Source organism: Diabrotica virgifera, chromosome 7, assembly GCF_917563875.1.
Source record: "Diabrotica virgifera virgifera chromosome 7, PGI_DIABVI_V3a".
Lineage (NCBI taxonomy): Eukaryota > Metazoa > Arthropoda > Insecta > Coleoptera > Chrysomelidae > Diabrotica > Diabrotica virgifera.
This window is the reverse complement of record NC_065449.1, coordinates 197779538-197799161: the sequence shown is the minus strand read 5'-3', so window position 1 is coordinate 197799161 and position 19624 is coordinate 197779538. Positions and strand designations below refer to the sequence as shown.

The 19624-nt window shown below is 34.1% G+C and overlaps 1 protein-coding gene across 2 annotated transcripts in view; it reads left to right on the top strand.

The window, feature by feature from the left end:
- The first annotated feature begins 5256 nt into the window (after positions 1-5256).
- The window catches only part of LOC114329064 (uncharacterized), a 141887-nt gene continuing 127519 nt past the window's right edge, over positions 5257-19624 (top strand). Inside the window, exons 1-2 of one of the 2 annotated variants that reach the window (XM_028278079.2) lie at positions 5257-5394; positions 10746-10769. In XM_028278079.2, the coding sequence (XP_028133880.1) occupies positions 5286-5394; positions 10746-10769 (133 nt within the window). In that variant the 5' untranslated portion in view covers positions 5257-5285. The remainder of the gene's footprint in view (positions 5395-10745; positions 10770-19624) is intronic. The other variant, XM_028278080.2, reaches the window with a different exon arrangement.

Below are 19624 nucleotides of genomic sequence, written 5' to 3'. Positions count from 1 at the left end.
TTCAAAATAACTTAAAAATTGTTAGAGATACCAAAAATCTCGAAAAACAAAAAAAAGTCAGCACTGCTTTTCTGAATATCATGTATTTTTTGTTTTTCTGTTAGACAACAATTGATTAAGATTTGGTGTTTCTAAATTTGCATACATTCGTGATCAGTGACTCGTTCAACCCCTTTTAACTACAGCCCTTTCAAAAATAAGGACTTTGAATCGATGAAACTTACAGATCATATAAGCAATACATACACTAGTAAAGAAACTTGTGAAGTCGTAACGATTAAGTTCATTTGATATAGAGGCTGAGTTTCCCGAATTTTTTACCAAAAAAAAGGGACTAATTTTATTTTGAGCGTAATTTGTTTGCTTTTGATGCTAGAATTTTATTTACAAAACAAAAATGAAGCTTTTTTTAAACAATTTAAATAAGTTGTAATGAGTTTTCCCCGCAATGTGCTCATTTTTGGTTATTTCACGTTAAAGTATTCCATTTGGAATTTGACGAATATGAACCTATTTTTAATTAGCTATAACTCCGCTTCTATTAGGTATAGAAACGTGATATATGCACCATTTTTTTAAATTTTTTACAGGCTATATTTTTGCTGCGAATGTTTTTTCGACAAAATACTTAATATTTGAGTTATTTGCAGAAAACCGTTTAAAAGCGTGGTTATTTTGTTAAAAAAATGAACATATTCACTGGCAAATAACTCGAAAAATAGTAACTTAGTGAAAAAACTCTATAGAACAAAAGTTACTTAAAATTAGCCAGTTTATCAATTTCCGGACTTTCTTTGGACGAATACTTTTTCACCCCCCAATAGGGGGTGAAAAGCACCCCCGGGGCAAAAGCACATATCGGCACAATATCACTTTTTTTCTTTGACTTGTTAGCTATGTGTATGCCAAATTTCATGTCAATCCAAGCGGTTCTTTAAAATTTAGAGGTTTTGCAATATTTTACCGTTAAAGAACGTACTACATGGGCGCATTCGCCATTTTACCAACATAGATTTTCCTTGGATTTTGTCTGGCATATTCCTTTTAATATCCTCTCATTTGGTGAACTATAATATTGCAATTTTATATAAATTCTTATATAACCCTTTTTGTAACTTTTGTGTTTTATATGATTTTTTATAAATAAATGTTCTTTTTGACCAGTTTTTTTATTAGCATTCTTATAACCCCTGTCTTTTTAACATTTAATAGCTATTTGTATAACAAGGGAGGAAAGTGCTACTTTTCCTCCCGAGAATGAAGTTTACTGCCCGACGCGTAGCGGAGGGCACTAATCATTCAAGGGAGGAAAAGGCACTTTACTCCCATGTTATACATATGGTTTTTCCACATTCCTCAAATTAATAACAAGTCATTTGTTCATTTTTACTTTATTTATGTAACTAACCAACAAAATTTATTAAATCTAAAACTAACAAGTAGGTACAATATAACTGTCAACTGTCAAATATAAGTCAAATTATTAATGTAAACATTGTTAAATCAAAATAACAATTTACTGTTTTTTACCATTCTGCAAAATACAGGGTGTTTTATAAATAAACGTTAAAATGTATAGATACTTAAGTAATAGAAAATAGATATTGTACAGGGCGTCAATAAGTTATATTTCATGAATGAAATACCATGACGTCACTTTTACTTTTCCTCCCTAGGGAGGAAAAATATTTTCCTACCTAGGGAGGAAAAGTACAACTGTGGTCCCTACAATCAGGTCCGGAAAAGTATACTTTCGGTAGAGGTAGGTGGAAAAATATATTATTTTTTGGATCATCGTGTTTCGATTATTCTTGGTATGAAACCTTTAGCCACGTAATTACATATTAGATTATATAGCTCAAGGGAGTAATGTAAAGGTCTTGTTAATTAGTAAAGTCGACGTCATTATCTCTTCTAAGAGAGCTTATTGAATCCGAATGTCTGCGATCTCTTAAGTGAGTCCCGATCCCAGAAAGAGAGAATTTTACGTTATTTTTTAAATGTTTTAATAAAGAAAACTTTCCCACCCAGCCGGGATTCGAACTCACAATCTTTGGATCCAAATGTAGGCTCTCTTATCACCGAGCGACGGAGGGGATCTCTTATTAAATTCAAATTTAATATGTATCTAACTTTAAAATATTAATAATCTAACTTCATTATTATTAGGTTACTAATGATAGTATGACTTTTACCCCAGTTAATGGGAGCAAGAATAGGATATTACCTCCGAATTCTATCCTACTGCATGGATTTTAATGAAATTTTGGAAATAGCCTCTACTTATTTATTAATTCAAAGTCTACCCTATGCCGATGTGTGCTTTTATCTTGGAGGTGGTTCCCACCCCTTCTTAGGAGTGCAAAATTTTTTGGTTAAAATTACCACGGAATTCGATAGAGAACCCAATTCTAAGCAAAAACTGTTCTATCATTTTTTTAAAACTCAATATTTTTTGAGGTATTCGTGGTTGAAAATTGGCCATTTGTATTGGAACAGCCTTTTCAAACCTTGGCCTTTTCGAACGGTTTTTTGCGAATACCTTAAAAACTATGCAACTAACTTAAAACATTTTAAAACATAACTCTATATTAAACATTTTTGAGGTTATAAAAAAACAAAAAGACACTTGCCTTCATAAATCTTCTAGTTATAATACAAAAAGAGATATGGTAGGTGAAAATAGTTTGTTTTTTTTTTGTACATTCTCAAATTAATGTATTCAACTTGAAATAACAGAGAAACGGTAGATTTTAGGTGTATAATGCTACTTATACTTTCTGTAGTGCTTAAAAAGATCTTTAAAATGAGCTATTTTAAAGGTCCATTACATTTAAACCAAGCGAGATATGCTGTAAACAAAATTGATAACTAATGTATTTTAGGAAAAATAAGAAGTAATTTTAACCCCCAACCACCAAAATGTAAATGCATCGTTTTTCTTCCACAATACCTTTTATTATAGTGTTATTTCTATGTTCAAAAAGTTGGACGGGTTTAAAATGAATGGTTTTTGAAAAAACAAAAAAAAAAGATCAAATTATAGAGAGCATTTCTAATTTTCTTAAAAATCTTCCTTTTGCTCCATGAAACTTGAAAATGAAAAGAAATACAGTAATTAAAAATGAAAAGGAAATTTTTATCTGAAAAAGCCCTACATTTTTGTGTGGTATCTTTTTTTTCGTATCTCTTGTCTTTTTTGATTTACATCGAGGAAAAGAAAGATTTTTAAGAAAATTTAAAAATGCGCTCTATAATTTGATCTTATTTTTTTCAAAAACCATTCATTATACTCCTGTCCAACTTTTTAACATAGAAATAACACTATAATAAAAAGTATTGTAGAAGAAAAACGATGTATTTAAATTCTGATTGATGAGGGGTTAAATATACTTCTCATGTCTTAAAATACATTAGTCAGCAACTTTTTTGCAGAACATCTCGCTTAGTTTGAATGTAATCGACATTTAGTATTGCTCATTTTAAAGGTCTTTTCAAGCGCTACAAAAGTTATTAGTATCATTATACACCTAAAATCGACATTTTCTCTGTTATTTCAAGTTGAATACACCGATTTGAGCATGCAGCAAAAAAACAAACTCTTTTTACCTACCATGTCCCTCTTTGTATTTTAACTAGAAGATTTATGATGGAACGAATCTCTTTGTTTTTTTATAACCTACAGAAATATTTTATATAGTTTTTTTGTTAGATGCATAGTTTCATATCAATTTAATGCCGAAAACTCTCGAAACTCGAGAAGATGACGTACCCTAGGCACAATGTGATTTGTGAGTCGGATACCAGAAACCTAAGAGTAATGCATTTGATTCCTCCATTTGATGCCTCCGAAACTCCAGAAGATAACTTGTCTTAGGCACCAGGTGCTCCTGTTTCTGCGCTGATCACCTATTCGTGTTCAGCAACCTCAAAAACCTATATCTAATCCGTTTGCATTAATGTAGCACCGAAGACCCTCGAAACTCCAGGAGCCCCTTTCATTGATCTTGGAAACCAGGTGCTCCGGGAGTCGGTTCTGGTGGCATATGCGTTTTTAGCGACCTCAAAAACCCTCCCGTAATTCATTTGCATCAATTAAATGCCGAAACCATCGAAACTCTAGACTCTAGAATATGACGTCCCTTGCAGTGATCCTGGCCACCACGTGCTCCGGAGGTCAATTCTGATGGCATATTCGTGTTTTGCGATCCCAAAAACCCATGAGTAATCTGTTTATATCAATTTAATGCCGAAAACCCTCGAAACTCTAGAAGATGACGTCCGTTGAAGGTCAAGGTCAAAGTAAAGTTCGCCATTGAATAGCCAGGAAAAAATCCTAGACTACTAGTACTTTTCTTTGATCCAAACTTCTACATGTTGCCAGATAAACAGTAAATCTTATAATTTTTCGAGTTTGTGCCTCTATATCTTCAAAATCCTCCATATGATCGAGTTGTGCCCATGAGAACTTTTTATCACAATGCTTCAAAGAGTATTTTCCCAAAGTATGAACTAAATCCACTGGGACCTAATTTCCATAAGGTTTGTGCGTGGTACTTTAAGAAGAAATTGCCCTAAGCAGTCTTTTTTCTACTGATCAAACTGATTTCAAATTAAGATTCAGCTTCTCAAGTAAATAGTTAAAATGGTAAATACATCATAGTGGAATAAAATGGTTGTTTTACAAATAAAGAATCCATCAAGATTCTTATACACGGATATTCCATTAGGCATATTAAGAAGAAACCCATGCCTAGCACCAAAATGTGACATTTAAAAAATTGTATTCTTTTTCTAATAAACGGAAACAGACTATGGGCCATTCCACGAACATACGCCTGTTTTGGATTACTTCGACAACGAATATTTTACTGTGCAACATAAGAAGTACGAAAGTAAATGGCGCTAATAATTATTCCAATAAACAACAATGGTATTTGCAATTTACTTTCGTTCTTCTTATTTTGCACAGTAAAATAGTCGTTGTCGAAATAATCCAAAACAGGCGTATGTTCGTGAAATAGGGTATATCAATTTTGTTTTTTAAGTTATAAAAAAGTTGTAAAAAAACATTTCAATCGCTTTGGAAGATAACAATTTATAAAATCTAGGAATCATGTTAATTTTCCCTAACAATCCACGCTACTACGAATTCTTGTCCTTCTCAGAAAATTCCATGCGGCTCGCCACCCACCGGTCAGTTTTCCACGACTCGGCAATATTTCTACCGGTCAGTTTTACACCATCAACCGTCGCGTCCAGTGGTCGTTTCCATTTTTAACAGAATGGGGTGCGCTAGCAGCTCTCCTATTATGGACAGCGGGAAAACTTTTGTGGACGGTGCGAAGGAAACGGTCTCGGACACCATGTCGAAAGGGGGCAAAGTTCTCGAAGGTAATGAAGTAGTTAAAACGCAAGGCAGTCGTAAAGAGATAAGCTTTATGTCTTTTTTTATTTTTTATTTTACCTATTTAAATATTAAAAATACCTGGTTAACAACTTATTAGAGTAGATAAGAACGGTGAAATTTTAGTAGATCGTTACATTTCTGGACATTATTTTATTTAAATTAAAAAAATTGTGTGTACATTACGACAAAATCAAAAAAAAAATTATAAAATCAGAAAGAATAATTTTTAAGATGCTCTATAATTATTATTTCCATTTTATGTTTCCATTCTTTTTTATTTGATGTTAAGATAGACTGTTTTATCTTTATATACCCTCTCCTTCTAACTTAAGTCATCCCTTCACCAGGGAGGACCCACTTCTTCTTCTTCAGGTGCCGTCCTCGTTCCGAAGTTTGTCTATCATCAAGGCTATGCGTATTTTTGATACCGTAGATCTAAATAATTGGCAGCTGCTGCACTTGTACCAATCTCTTAAATTCTTCAACCATGAATGTTTTCTTCTGCCAATGGATCTTTTACCTATTATTTTTCCCTGAATAATTAATTGCAGTAGCTGGTACTTTTGTCCCCTCATTATATGTCCCAAGTATTGCAGTTTGCGCTGTTTAATAATAAGCGCAAGTTCTTTTTCTTTCTGAATCATTCGCAACACTTCCATGTTTGTCACTCTCTCTGTTAACGATATTCTCAGTATCCCGCGGTACATCCACATCTCGAATGCTTCTATTTTCCTTGTATCGATCTTTTTCAGTGTCCAAGCTTCCATTCCATAGAAAAGAACTGACAGCACGTAACATCTCATGAGGCGAATTTTAAGATTTAAACTTAGCTCTCTTCCGCACAAAACTGTTTTCATTTTGGTAAAAGTAGCTCTAGCTTTTTCTATTCTGATCTTGATTTCTTCAGAGTTGTCGTTGTTTTCATTAATAACAGTTCCCAGGTAATTATATTTTCTTACACGCTCAATTCTTTGATCATGTACGGTTATGTCAGAAAGATTTTGTGGAGATTTCGACACCATCATTATTTTTGTTTTTTTGATGTTAAGTGATAAACCGAACTTTTCGCTGCACTCTACTATTCTGTTTATCAGTGTTTGGAGATCTTCCGGAGTTTCTGCTATTAATACTGTGTCATCAGCGTATCTCAAATTGTTTATTAAAGTGCCATTTATTTTAACTCCTATATCTTGGTCAGCAAGGGCTCTGTTTATAATATCTTCTGAATATAAGTTAAACAAGGTTGGTGAAAGTATGCATCCCTGCGTTACGCCTTTTTTGATCTCGAGTTCCTCGGCTGTTTCCCGTTCTACTCTAATATTGTGTATACAATAGTATACACATTGTGGGGACCCACGCTGCGGTTATTATTGTGTATACAAATATCTCAAGTGAGATGTGGTTTATCTCAAGGAATTTGCACCATTCTCCCTTTTTCCATTTAGTAACTGTGTATATTTCACCTTTATTTGTCTAATTATCATCAACCTGTACAAGTCTACTGCTGAACATAGGTCTCCCCCAGCTTTGTTTAGCTGTCTCTATTGTGCAGCTTGTATCCAGTTACTGTTAACACGTTTCACGTCGTCATCGCGTTGGTGAGCGTCCTCTGCTCCTTAGTGCTTCTTGTCTTGCCTTCCACTCGACAATGCGTTTTGTCCATCTTCTTCTTCCTCTTCTTCTTGTAGCACTACAACCCGGGGTGGGTCTTGGCTGACTGCACAACTTACTTCCATCTCGAACGGTCGTCCATTGTTCTTAAATCTGACCATATATTGTCTCTTTATCGCATTCGTGGGCGTCCTAAGGACCTTCTTCCTGTAAGAGCTTCCTCCCAGATCAGTTTGGCAAGGCGGTTATTAGAGAGTCTATGGATATGGCCAGCCCATCTTAGACGTTGAGATTTAATTTCTTGAACTACGTCGCTCGCCCTATACATCTGCTTGACCTCAGCATTTCTTCTCATTCCGTATTGGTTGGTATTAGGGTCGTGATAAGGTCCAAAGATTCTTCTGAGGATTTTTATTTTAAAACATCTGTTTTGTTTCAATTGCTTTGGTCAGAGTCCACGTCCCACACCCATACATGATCACCGGTCGAATCACTGTTCTTTGATGCTCGTGTTAGTCTCGTAGATTTAATAGTATTGTGGAAACTATACACACATCTGTTTGCTGCCTGAATTCTCCATTTAATCTCTTCCGTGATATCGTTATCTGCAGTGATTGTTGCTCCGATGTATGTAAAACTCTCCACTCTTTCAAAGTTACATGGGTCTATCTTAACATTTTGCCCTATTCTATCTCGTCATTTTTGTCTGTTGATGCACATGTATTTGTTTTCTCGTCATTTACCCTTAAACCAGTTTTCTTTGCCTCCACCTCCAATTTATTGAAAGTCATTGGTGACTGCGTTTCCCACAATGTCAATGTCATCCGCGTATGCTAGTAGTAATTTTGGTCCATTTACTGTCAGTAATTCTGTTCTAATTTGTGCTGTTCTTACTATTTTCGTCAGGATTATATTAAAAAGGAGAGGTGACAGCGCATCTCCCTGTGTCAGGCCACTGCTTATTTCGAAACATTTTGGGAGTTTGTTACCTATCCGTACTCTGGATCTACAGCCATTTGTTTTGTCCATCGGTTGTCTGATAATTTGGCGACATGTCTTGCCCAATTCCATTTTAGCGATGCAATTTTTTCAATGGCGTCTGTTGTTTTTGTTGTACGTCTCTTAAGAGGCACCCAACAGTCACGTAATTAGTGACGTGAAGTGACACAATCTGGTCAAATGTTTTCCTTTTGAAACATATCGGTAGTTCCGATTTGAATACATAGTTTATTTACAAAACGCTGTCCAGGCAAATTGTATGCGACGTGGGAGCTCACCTGTCTAGTTTTCAGTATCCAACCACATTTCATGCCCTTAGTACTTCTAGGATGCAGTCTGCTAAATATCCATTCCATAAATAGCAATATCACGATTTAGGATCAGATTCATCATTATCTGTATCTTGTTCATGTTAATCTTCAGCTCAACCTCCAAGGAAGCGCGATATAATGTTTCCAACATTATTTTCATAATATTTAGCATTATTCATACTATAAGGCTATAAGGACGATGTCTACGAATCTGAAATTACTGAGCTTCGCTACATTTATGTTGATACCATACTCAGTCAAATGTGCCTTCTAAACATACTTGTAAATTCTCAACATACTTGTAATGTTCTAAAAGCGTCGTGAATACCTTTGTACAGATGATGTCTCCTTAACGTATTCCTCGCTGTATACAGAATTTATTTGGTTCTTATATATCTGATTATGTTAGTATAGCGATGATCTATTCGGCATTTTATCAATGCTTCTAACATTTTTTGCTAGCTTAGGTTGTCGAATGCTTCTTTGTAGTCGACGAATATCATGGTTTGTTCCCTTCTGCAGAGTATTCTATTAAGTTTTTTATCACCAGTAAGTGATCATTAGTGCTGTATCCTGATCTAAATCTAGCTTGTCCTCTAGTTTTTAGGTTTTTCCTTAGTAGATTTATTCAATGAAAAGTTTGGCCAAAACCTTAATAATTTTATTTTCACCTTATTTGATCGCCTTGATCAGTACTCCGCCATCGCCAGGGATTTTGTATTTTTTATAAAGTGTCATTTTGACTTCATATAGTGTTTAAGGTAATCCATACGAGAATTTACAAGCTATGTGAAAGTCAAATTTCGCCCAACCAGCTCAGGTTCATAAATGCTGTTGGTACGAGACAGGCTTTGTTTTCAATACAAGTCTCATTCTAGAGATGCAGAGACGACAATTGCGGCGTATACGCGTTTTTGGATGATTATGAGAAATTGTTTGATCGAGTACAGCACACCAATATGATGCAAATACTAAAAGAAGTAGGAATTAACCACCAAGATCTGAAAATGTTTAGAAACCTCCACTGGAATCAGACTGAAAACCTCAGAGTTGACGGTGAACACACCAAATATGTGAAACTGAAAAAGGTATTCTACTAAACGGGTACCGGCTAAATAACATCAGGAATGCAGATGACCCCATAGTATTTACGGACAGCCTAGAAGACCTACAACTCATCATTAGCAAGAAAAACAGAAGGTCAACTCTACATCAACCAAACTAGAAAGAGTAAGGCACTACAACTACCTCGGCACCATAATAAATGAAGAATGGACCAACAACCAAGAGATCAGAGTGCGCATCGGTAAAGCTAGATCAACCTTCAAACGTATGGGGGCCTTTTTCAAAAACCACAACCTTTCTCTTGGTATAAACGTATGAATGCTGAGATGCTACGTCTTCTCTGTCCTTTTATATGGTATTGAATCATGGACCTTAAACGAAGATATATACCGAAAATTGGAAGCATTTGAGATGTGGCTATATCGGAGAATAAAATTTCATGGACTGATCGGGTCACAAATGAGGAGGTTCTTAGAAGAATGGGGAAGAACCGAGAGGTACTAACTACCATCAAATCTCGAAAGTTAGAATACTTTGGACACATTATGCGAAATGAATCCAGATATGCCCTTCTACAAGCCATCCTGCAAGGAAAAATATTTGGAAAGCGAGGTCCAGGAAGAAGAAAAACATCCTGGTTAAAGAACCTCAGAACCTGGTTCAACACAACATCTCTGCAGCTTTTCCGCGTTGCTGCAGATAAAGTGAAGATTGCCATGATGATCGCCAACATTCGTTACGGAGAGGCATATCAAGAAGAAGAATATGGTGTTATTTCTGATATTAATTCTGTTCCTTAGTTTGTGATTTTGGGTAGGGGCTAATCTTGTCTTTCGTTGGTGTTCTCATACATTTGGCTATTAAAGGAAAACTAAAAGAAGCAGAAGTCCAGGTAGGAAAAGATGTTCATGGTTGAAAAACATCAGAAAGTGGACGGGTCCGAATACTCAATTCTTATTGAAGCCGAAGATTTGTCATAATTTTTGCCGACATTATGAACTGAAGAAGCCACGCTAAAATGACTGGTTCTTATTTTTAATACTATTTTCTTAAGGATTGTTTGTTTTCACGTTTGTTTATTTCATTTGCTTGGTTCTTTTAAAAATAACTATATTAATTATATTATGGATATCATTGAAATTGAATATTTTATTCATATTAAAAACAAAACTGTTCAAATCTTATGTAAAAAATAATATTCTGAAATTGTTTAACAATTATTAGTAATAACTTTTTTATATAAAATATTTGTAATAACCGTAACGATCATAAAGATGCTGATTTAAAGTTTGGAATAGAATTAACCAACCAAAATTTAGCTCACCTAATAAACAACTTATTATTTCCAGGTTTACCGTCAATAAAAATCATACGTATGTATCCCAAAGACTACATTCAAATACACTTTAAACCATCTCGATCTATATCACACAAATTCATTTCTTAAATTGGTTTTCCTTATTAATCTAAAAGATTTGATCTTTATGTTTGCTAATCATGCTTGAAAAATGATTTTGGTGCTTTTTTAATTCAGTCCTTGGCATATGACGTTTGAGTTGTACATAAAGCTCGCTCAGAAATGGGTCACAAAGAAAAGAAACATTTGCAGTCATTTTTAAGAAGAAGAAAGTCGTGACTTTTACTTTATCAGGTGTTGAATCGAAACTATACTACACTGCAAAAAATTGATCGAACTAATTTGTATAAAACCAGTATCGAAAATGTAATATTTTTATGCGCGATATTTACCTCTTTACCGAAAATATTTTTGCATGACCCTATCTTTTAATCTAAAAGAATTGACTCTCAAATATTATTTATATACATATATTTTTTATTATGTTCCTTTTTTATCCTTATACTTATTTCTAACCTAAACTAAATAAACTTTTCTCAACGTTACTCGACAATATTTCTTTAGTTCCTATAAAGCACCGTCTCTTTACATTAAGATTAACGTGTAGACTACCGTACTTTGGTGAGATCACTTCACTTCGATGGCTTATATGGTTTAAGTCTCTGGTCGTTTGGTCTGCTTCGTGTTGTAACGTAGCTGGTAACATTGACGAGACGATGAAGCCTATCTTGGTAGTTCTGAGCATGTTTACAAATAGCCTGTCTGAATGATAACAAACACCAGGCCTTTTCGGATATTACTATTTCTAATGGTACGTTATTAGGAATGGTATAATTCCGAAGTCATTCTACTATTGAAGAAAGGAGACAAAGCGAACATTAAGAATTACTGACCAGTATCCTTACTATCACATCTGTATGAATTACCAACCAAAATCATAATCAACAAACTAGGGATTGCAATCCAGCAGCATTTTCAACCCAGCTGGATTTTTGTAAGATTGGCCTGAATCCAGCTGGATGCAGCGTGGATCCAGCAAAATGTGAAAACAAAATAAAACAATTTTAGGGTTTTTTGTCTGTATTCTAAATTTCTAAACAACATAAACATCAATTATTTAGTTTTTTGGAAGTGAGACCTTAAAAAACATTTTATCTATCGTCTTATCGCCTATCCTACTTCGCACCGAACTGCACATAGAAAAAACCCTTTCAGCCTTTATGCTGGTCGGTTTTAAGGTCATCAAATATTCATAGACCATGGACAAATGATCGCTTTTCACTCCTTCGGTCTCATAAACGGTCATTTTCTTTTCCAAAATCTTTTCGTAATCTTTTTAAGACTTAGTTTTTTTTTGTTATAAAAGTTTTCTCTTTCTCGTTTCAATTCAATCTCAAGTTCTTGTTCCAATGTAAAATTTACGAGCTCCGAATTAGTCGGCCCAAATTCTTCCCTTGTGTCCTCTTCCCTCAAACAAATTGAATATTGACCACTCGCAGGCAGAGAATTTTATCGCAGAATCAATGTCTATTAACGCTTTATAGATGCAAACTTGTAGGCTGTAGAAACTTTCCAGCATACTGAGCTACTGCTAACGCGATAAAATTGCAAGTTACCGTCTCGCGGCTTTAAATAAAAAGGTTAATGAAGATATTAAGTAACTTATTTCGAATTTGACACGTTTGCGGATCAGCGCTGCTGGGTGCAGCACGGTTTACTGGATTTAGCATGTAAAAAAGCGCTAGATCCAGCTTAACTACTGAATGCTGGATTCAGCAATTGCAATCTTAACAAGAGACTAACAAATAAGCTCTACTTCTACCAACCTAGCGAGCAGGCTAGATTCAGAAAACACTTGTATCATAGACCAGTTATACACCGTAAGACTAAGAACACTAATACGAGTAGAAAAATGTACCAAGTATAACGTTCCAATTCACATGGCGTTTGTGTATTTTCAAAAAGCATTCGACCCCATCTAATTATGGGCTGTGCTTGAATCCCTAGAAAACAAAAGTATAGATTCAAAATACACTAATATAATTAAAAATATATGTATATGAAAATGTCGCCATGCAAATCAAGATGGACGAAAGCACAAAAACGAATCTCATAAAACTACAATGGGGAGTGAGTCAAGAAGATTATTAAAACTATTAACCATTGCGCTAGAAGACATTTTTAAGAAATTAGAATGGAACAAGGGTGTAAATTTAATTGGTGTGATATTTAACATCGATAGCGTTGTCTGTAAAATGAGATACGAACTTTTCATATTTTACCTCACTAGCATGTTGAACCAAGATTGATTCACAGATATTTTGCAGTATTCTCATGTGCAACACGCCTCATTACAGTTTACATCTATTAAGTTCTCTGTTAATCATCATGTATCTACTCAATATTAAATATTCTTGCAATGTTCTGGAACCTGTATAGTAATAGTTTTAGGTTATCTGTATCAGCATAGCAGCATATTTTAATTTTTTTTTACACCTTATTATGTAACCTCTCCCGGACGTTTTAACATCTTTTATGATCTCATCCATCACCAAATTGAAGAGAATTGGCAAAGGCTGCCTCCCCGTCTTATCTTTGTGTATATAGTTACTTTCCTATTTAGCCAGTTGCAATGTTTTTAATATCATAAATTCCACTGTTTTTTTAAACACATGTTACTAAGATTACAAAACAGTACTTATATGTATGTATAAGTGCCAATATTTAAGGCTATGGGTACATAATTCGCAAATATTTTACGTGTATCCCTACTTTTTCTGTCTTTACACGGCAAATTACGTGTAGTAAAATTCACACTGGTGTGGATATGTAAACATTACTAGAATGTCATTCTACTTGAAAATGTCATAATTAATTTAAAGAGATGGCTTTTGAATGTTCTTGGATAACTGTTATTTTTATAATTGCAAATTATTAATTCAGTTAATAAATGTGATAATTTTTTCACTAACTATGTTTTCAGTGATTGTAATAATTTATTTGTACAACAAAAACTAATAATCAATCGAGAAAAGAGGAAAAGTGTTAAAGTGATTTTTTAATAATATGTATGTTGTTATTTTGGAACGCTTACAATTTTGAACATCTCTAACAACAAAATACTTGGATCACAGGATATATCTGATGTATTCTCTGCTTGGATCTTCCACAAATAATACACAATAAATAACTATTTATTAAGTTCACGTCTTAAATCAATTATTTATCAAATACACTATATATCAATAATATTTAATCAATTTCTCAAAATATTCCCGATGCAATGTCAAATATTTAAAATTGTCACTGATTGTCAGTGTCTGACTGACAATATATGCTGACAATATTATATTCGGTTGAGTGCGTTGTAAGAGAAAGACAGATTTGGAAAATATTACCACGGCATTGTGTTCACTTTTTCAAATCCTGAAAAAACCAATAAATATGTTTAAAAAATTTAAACGAAGAATGAAAGACTAAATTATTACCGAGGGCCGAAAGTCCCTTAGAATAAATAAAAAGTTTATTTTGAATGAGATATTTGAAATTAAAAATCACACTAAATTTTCTCTTAGTTTTTTCACCCCTGTAACTTATTAAAATAAAATTATAGAAGTTCTCAGGGACTTTCGGCCCTCGCTAATAACGTAATCTTTCATTCTGCGTTTAAATTTTTCAAAAATACTTATTAGTTTTCTCAGGATTCGAAAAAAATGAATCCCCATTTGAATAGCATTGCAGCCGAAAATACGTACCGATCCTCTTAAGGAGAATTTTTGTTGCAATGGCTTTTGGTCTTCCAATTTGCCTAATTTATATTCTCTTTAAATATAAGCCTAAATTATCTGTTTTAGTAAAGTTCGGATTTATTTTTTGCAGTGTAGAAATAAAACAGTGATTATTTCAGTTTTGTGACCCAGGTTCAATATAAACCTACAAATTGTACATTTGCATGTGAAATGTGGTTATTCTTTTAAAGGTTAAATTTCTTTTCTTTGTCTTTACTAAAAATAGTAGAAATCTTGCATTGGAGTTTGTACTTTATATTGTTTTTAATATTTAATAGGTAATGACGTGCATTTTTTTGCGAGTTTAAAAACATATCTTCTGTTAATAATTTTGCTATAGCTTTATAGACTTTATTAAAATCATTTACAAACAGTTAACTGAATTGAATCTCCCATAATTTAATTGAAGTTAATGAAACAATAAATAAGTTACTATAATTTATCATTTTCGATAATATCGACAAGATTAGACAGTATAAGATTAGACAATATTATTATTATTGTCCAATCTTACACAAATTCATTATTTTGAAATTAGATTAATAAAAATATATATAGTCGGTCCGCTATAACTTTTCCCATGCGGTACGATTCATTTTCAATCAAATAAGTCAAAACAGAAAGTGAAACCTACGACGATGTGTGTAGTATATAGTATACAGTATACAAAATGTATATACACATCGACGTTCATTTCAATTTATGTTTTGACTTAATTTGATTGAAAATGGTCAAATGAGAAGATTGGTCTTTCCCAGAAATTCTGGAGTCTGGATTCAGCAAGCTCATTCATATCATTGAAGAGATAAAAGAGTCTTGATCATGAGAATGTGCATGCAAATGTTAAAATATTTGACACACTGAAACAGCTCCCATTAATCAAACTTTCAATTAAACTATTGATTCAAAGTGTGTTATGATTCGATAATGGTGAGTGTTATGATTCGATAACGCCAAGATGTTTTTGTATGCTTCAGAGGTTATCAGAAAGCCTTCGACAATGTTAAACACAATATGCTATGCTTACAAGAATTATTGGCAGAAGATTTCGTATTTATTCTCTAAATACATTATTGAAATGTGCATGTTGACTTCTATTAGTAGCATGTTATAGGAATGAAAATAATTATCTCTATTTGTAACTTACATATTAAAAAAATATATCTATATATCTAGTCAATAAAGTACACCGTACAAACCTTATGGAAATTAGGTCCCAGTGAATTGCGTTCATACTTTGGGAAAATACTCTTTGAAGCATCCTGATAAAAAGTTCTCATGGGCACAACTCAATCGTATGAAGGGTTTTCAAGATATAGAGGCACAAACTCGGAAAATTATAAGGGTATTCCAATTCCCTGAGTTACTTGTTATCTGGCAGCATGGAGAAGTTTGGATCAAGGAAAAGTACTAGTAGTCTAGGATTTTTTCCTGTCTATCCAATGGCGACCTTTACTTTGACCTTGACCTTCAACGGACGTCATATTCTAGAGTTTCGAGTGTTTTCGGCATTAAATTGATATAAACAGATTACTCATGGGTTTTTGCGATCGCTAAACACGAATATGCTATCAGAGTTGACCTCCGGAGCAAGTGGCTCCTGGAGTTTAGAGAGACTTTGGTACTACATTAATGCAAACGGATTAGTTATAAGTTTTTGGGGTTGCAAAACATGAATACGTGATCAGCACAGACACAGGAGCACCTGGTGCCTAAAACAGGTTATCTTCTGGAGTTTCGGAGGAATCAAATGGAGGAATCAAATGGATTACTCTTAGGTTTTTAACTCCAGAAGATAACCTGTCTTAGGCACCAGGTGCTCTTGTGTCTGTGCTGATCACGTATTCGTGTTCAACAACCCCAAAAACCTATAACTAATCTGTTTACATTAATGTAGTATCAAAGACCCTCGAAACTCCAGAAGCGCCTTTCATTGACCTTGGAAACCAGGTTCTCCGGGAGTCGGTTCTGGTGGCATATTCGTGTTTAGCGACCACAAAAGAATCTCCAGTAATTCATTTGCATCAATTAAATGCCGAAAACCATCAAAACTATAGAAGATGACGTCCATTGCAGTGTCTCTGGCCACCAAGTACTCCGGAGGTCAATTCTGATAGCATATTCGTGTTTAGAGATCCCAAAAACCCTTGAGTAATCTATTTATATCAATTTAATGCCGAAAACCCTCGAAACTCTAGACGATGACGTCCGTTGAAGGTCAAGGTTAAAGTAAAGGTCGCCATTAGCTAGCCAGGAAAAAATCCTAGACTACTAGTACTTTTCCTTGATCCAAACTTCTACATGTTGCCAGATAACCAGTAACTCAGGGAACTGAAATACCCAGTAAATCTTATAATTTTCCGAGTTTGTGCCTCTATATCTTGAAAATCCTTCATACGATTGAGTTGTGCCCATGAGAACTAATTATCAGGATGTTTTAAAGAGTATTTTCCCAAAGTATGAACGAAATCCACTGGGACCTAATTTCCATAAGGTTTGTGTGGGGTACTTTAGTTACTTTGAGAAATAGAGAAATTGTCTGAGTGTCGTAATTAGTTATGCAGATTTGAAAGTATATAACAAATAATATTGTGAGCGGCCGTGGTGTAACGGCATAATCGCTGGCCTCATACGCCAGAGTACGTGGGTTCGATTCCTGCCAAAGACAAACCATTTTCATTTCCAATAATGACACGAGCCGTCTCACCGTGCCTCGGAGAGTACGTTAAGCCGTCGGTCCCCCTGGGCTAGTGTACATCGACACTAGTTACTTGAAACAGGGTTAAAGATGTAATTGGCGCTGGAACTATCCGAAAGGATCTCCCCGGCAAAAATGCCATACGATATTATTATTATTATTACAAATAATATTCTTACTGAGGAATTAAAATGGTTGAAATATTTGTCAGAGTCCTGTTCTAATCTTAATATGTCGATGAATGAATTATTAACAGTTACCTGAGAAAGTAAAAATGATTTATTGAAAGCACGTCTAGAACAAGGAATAACAACACCGCTAATAACAGGGTTGCCAGATGTAATTTTATAAATCCCCCACGTCGAAACTGAAATTCCCTCAAACTGAAGCTCAAATCCCGCAAATTTAAATTTTTATCGTATTTTAATAAATTAGTAATCATATGTAAAGAACTGTAAACCAAAATTATATTACTCATTAACAGAGGGTCCTGGAAATAATTCATAGGTCCTATCGTCTTCGATTATATGAGATTATAATATACAGTTCTATGAACATTCGCAAATTTAATTTACCATGATCCCTTAGAATTCCACATAATTCCCCCCCTCTCCCTAAAACTCCCCCAACCCTTTTTGCTTAGAAATATTCCCCTAAACGCATTCAAATTACCCCAACATTGTGGGAAAATACCCCAATCTGGCACCCTAGCTAATAACCTAGTAGTTGTTGCAGGTAATTAAATTAAGAAAAAGTTTAATAAATATTGAAGTAAACTTTTTGTTGAACTACTTAATCTCAAAAAGCTTTTCAAACGCATTATACAGCCGATAAAGGTACGTGTAGACATGCGCGCCGCGCACCTTGCGCCGTGTGTGCGCTGCGCGTTCGTTAGATTAGTACGTGTTTTCAAGTGCGCGGCGCGCATATCTATACGTACCTTAATAGTTCTGATTCTTGGTATTACAAATTAATGTGACAATTTTTTCAACAGTTCAATATTTTAACAATCTATGTTTAACAATAATCATAACTTGTTATGGTAGGGGAGCCCAAGCGGGGATTTTTGCAGTTACTCGAGCGCGTCAGATTATCATATGGAGAGAAACCTGGTACCCTGCAGATGTACCTCTACCATATACTAGCTCTTAACACAGGGAAGTTCGTTAAGGAGAGGCCCGAAAAAAAAATAAATCCTTAAAAATACTCGATATTGTCAGATTAAGAAAATATAAGGTAAGTTAAGTATATGCAAAAGAGTGTATATTTCAAAAATCTGACGATTTGAGCGGGGCGTAAGAAAATGGGTGAGTCAAAAAGTTTCAGAACGTCAGAACGTCAGATCGAAAAACTAAAAAATACGTCTTCAATATTATTCAAAAATCTATCGAATTGTACTAAACATGGCCCCCACGGTGAGGGGTGGGGGGTAAATTAAAAATTCTAATTTTAGATAAAATTACCGCGATATTTCGCAAAATGAACATCAGATCGAAAAACTGCAAAATACACAAAATGTTTTTGAAAAATCTATCGAATTGTACCAAATACGACACCTCACGGAGGTGTGGTGGGGGGTTACTCTAAAATCTTAAATGGGACCCCCAAATTTTTATTGTAGTCTTTACGTAAAAATAAGTATCTTTTATTCGTTACATTTTGTCGAATTCTGGATAGATGGCACTATAATCGGAAAAAAAGATTGTTGGAAATGGAAAATTTAATTAAAAAGTGGAAAGTCCCCACTAAAATGGCAAATTTTACTTAACTTTTTTTGGTTTTAGGACCTAATCTGCACAACACAATAGGTCCCCATAACGCTCGAGTGACTGCAAATTTAGCATACTTTGCTCCCCTACCATTAATAATATGATAAAAGTGTCATTTTACATTAAAATTGCTTCACACCATGTAGGTATTAAAGAATTAAATTTTAAGGATGAACAAATAAAAATTATACTTTATGAAGATTATTCTTAATTCGAAAAAAACATACTTACCTACTTACTTGGCAAATGTTAGTAAATATAACTTTATAATTATAGTTAAATAGTCCTTCGTGTTTATAATTCATATTCACATAATTTAAGTACTTGCTCTGTAATTTTATCCTTAATTAAATAAACTTAATGGCGTTATTAGTTGGTATTATTTATAAACATATATTTTACATATTTATAATACAGTGCCTTGAAATCGCCTTAATGGAAGAGTACATTGAGTTTCTGAAATTTTTTGGCCTCCTCGTTCTCCAGATTTGACGCTACGCTATTTTTTTGTTGTGGGTTTACCTATATGAAAATATGTGTCTTCAAAGGCAATTTACAGATGCTGCTCATTTGGAAAAAAATTAGGAAAGAAAGTTAGAAGAGTAGTGAAAAACTT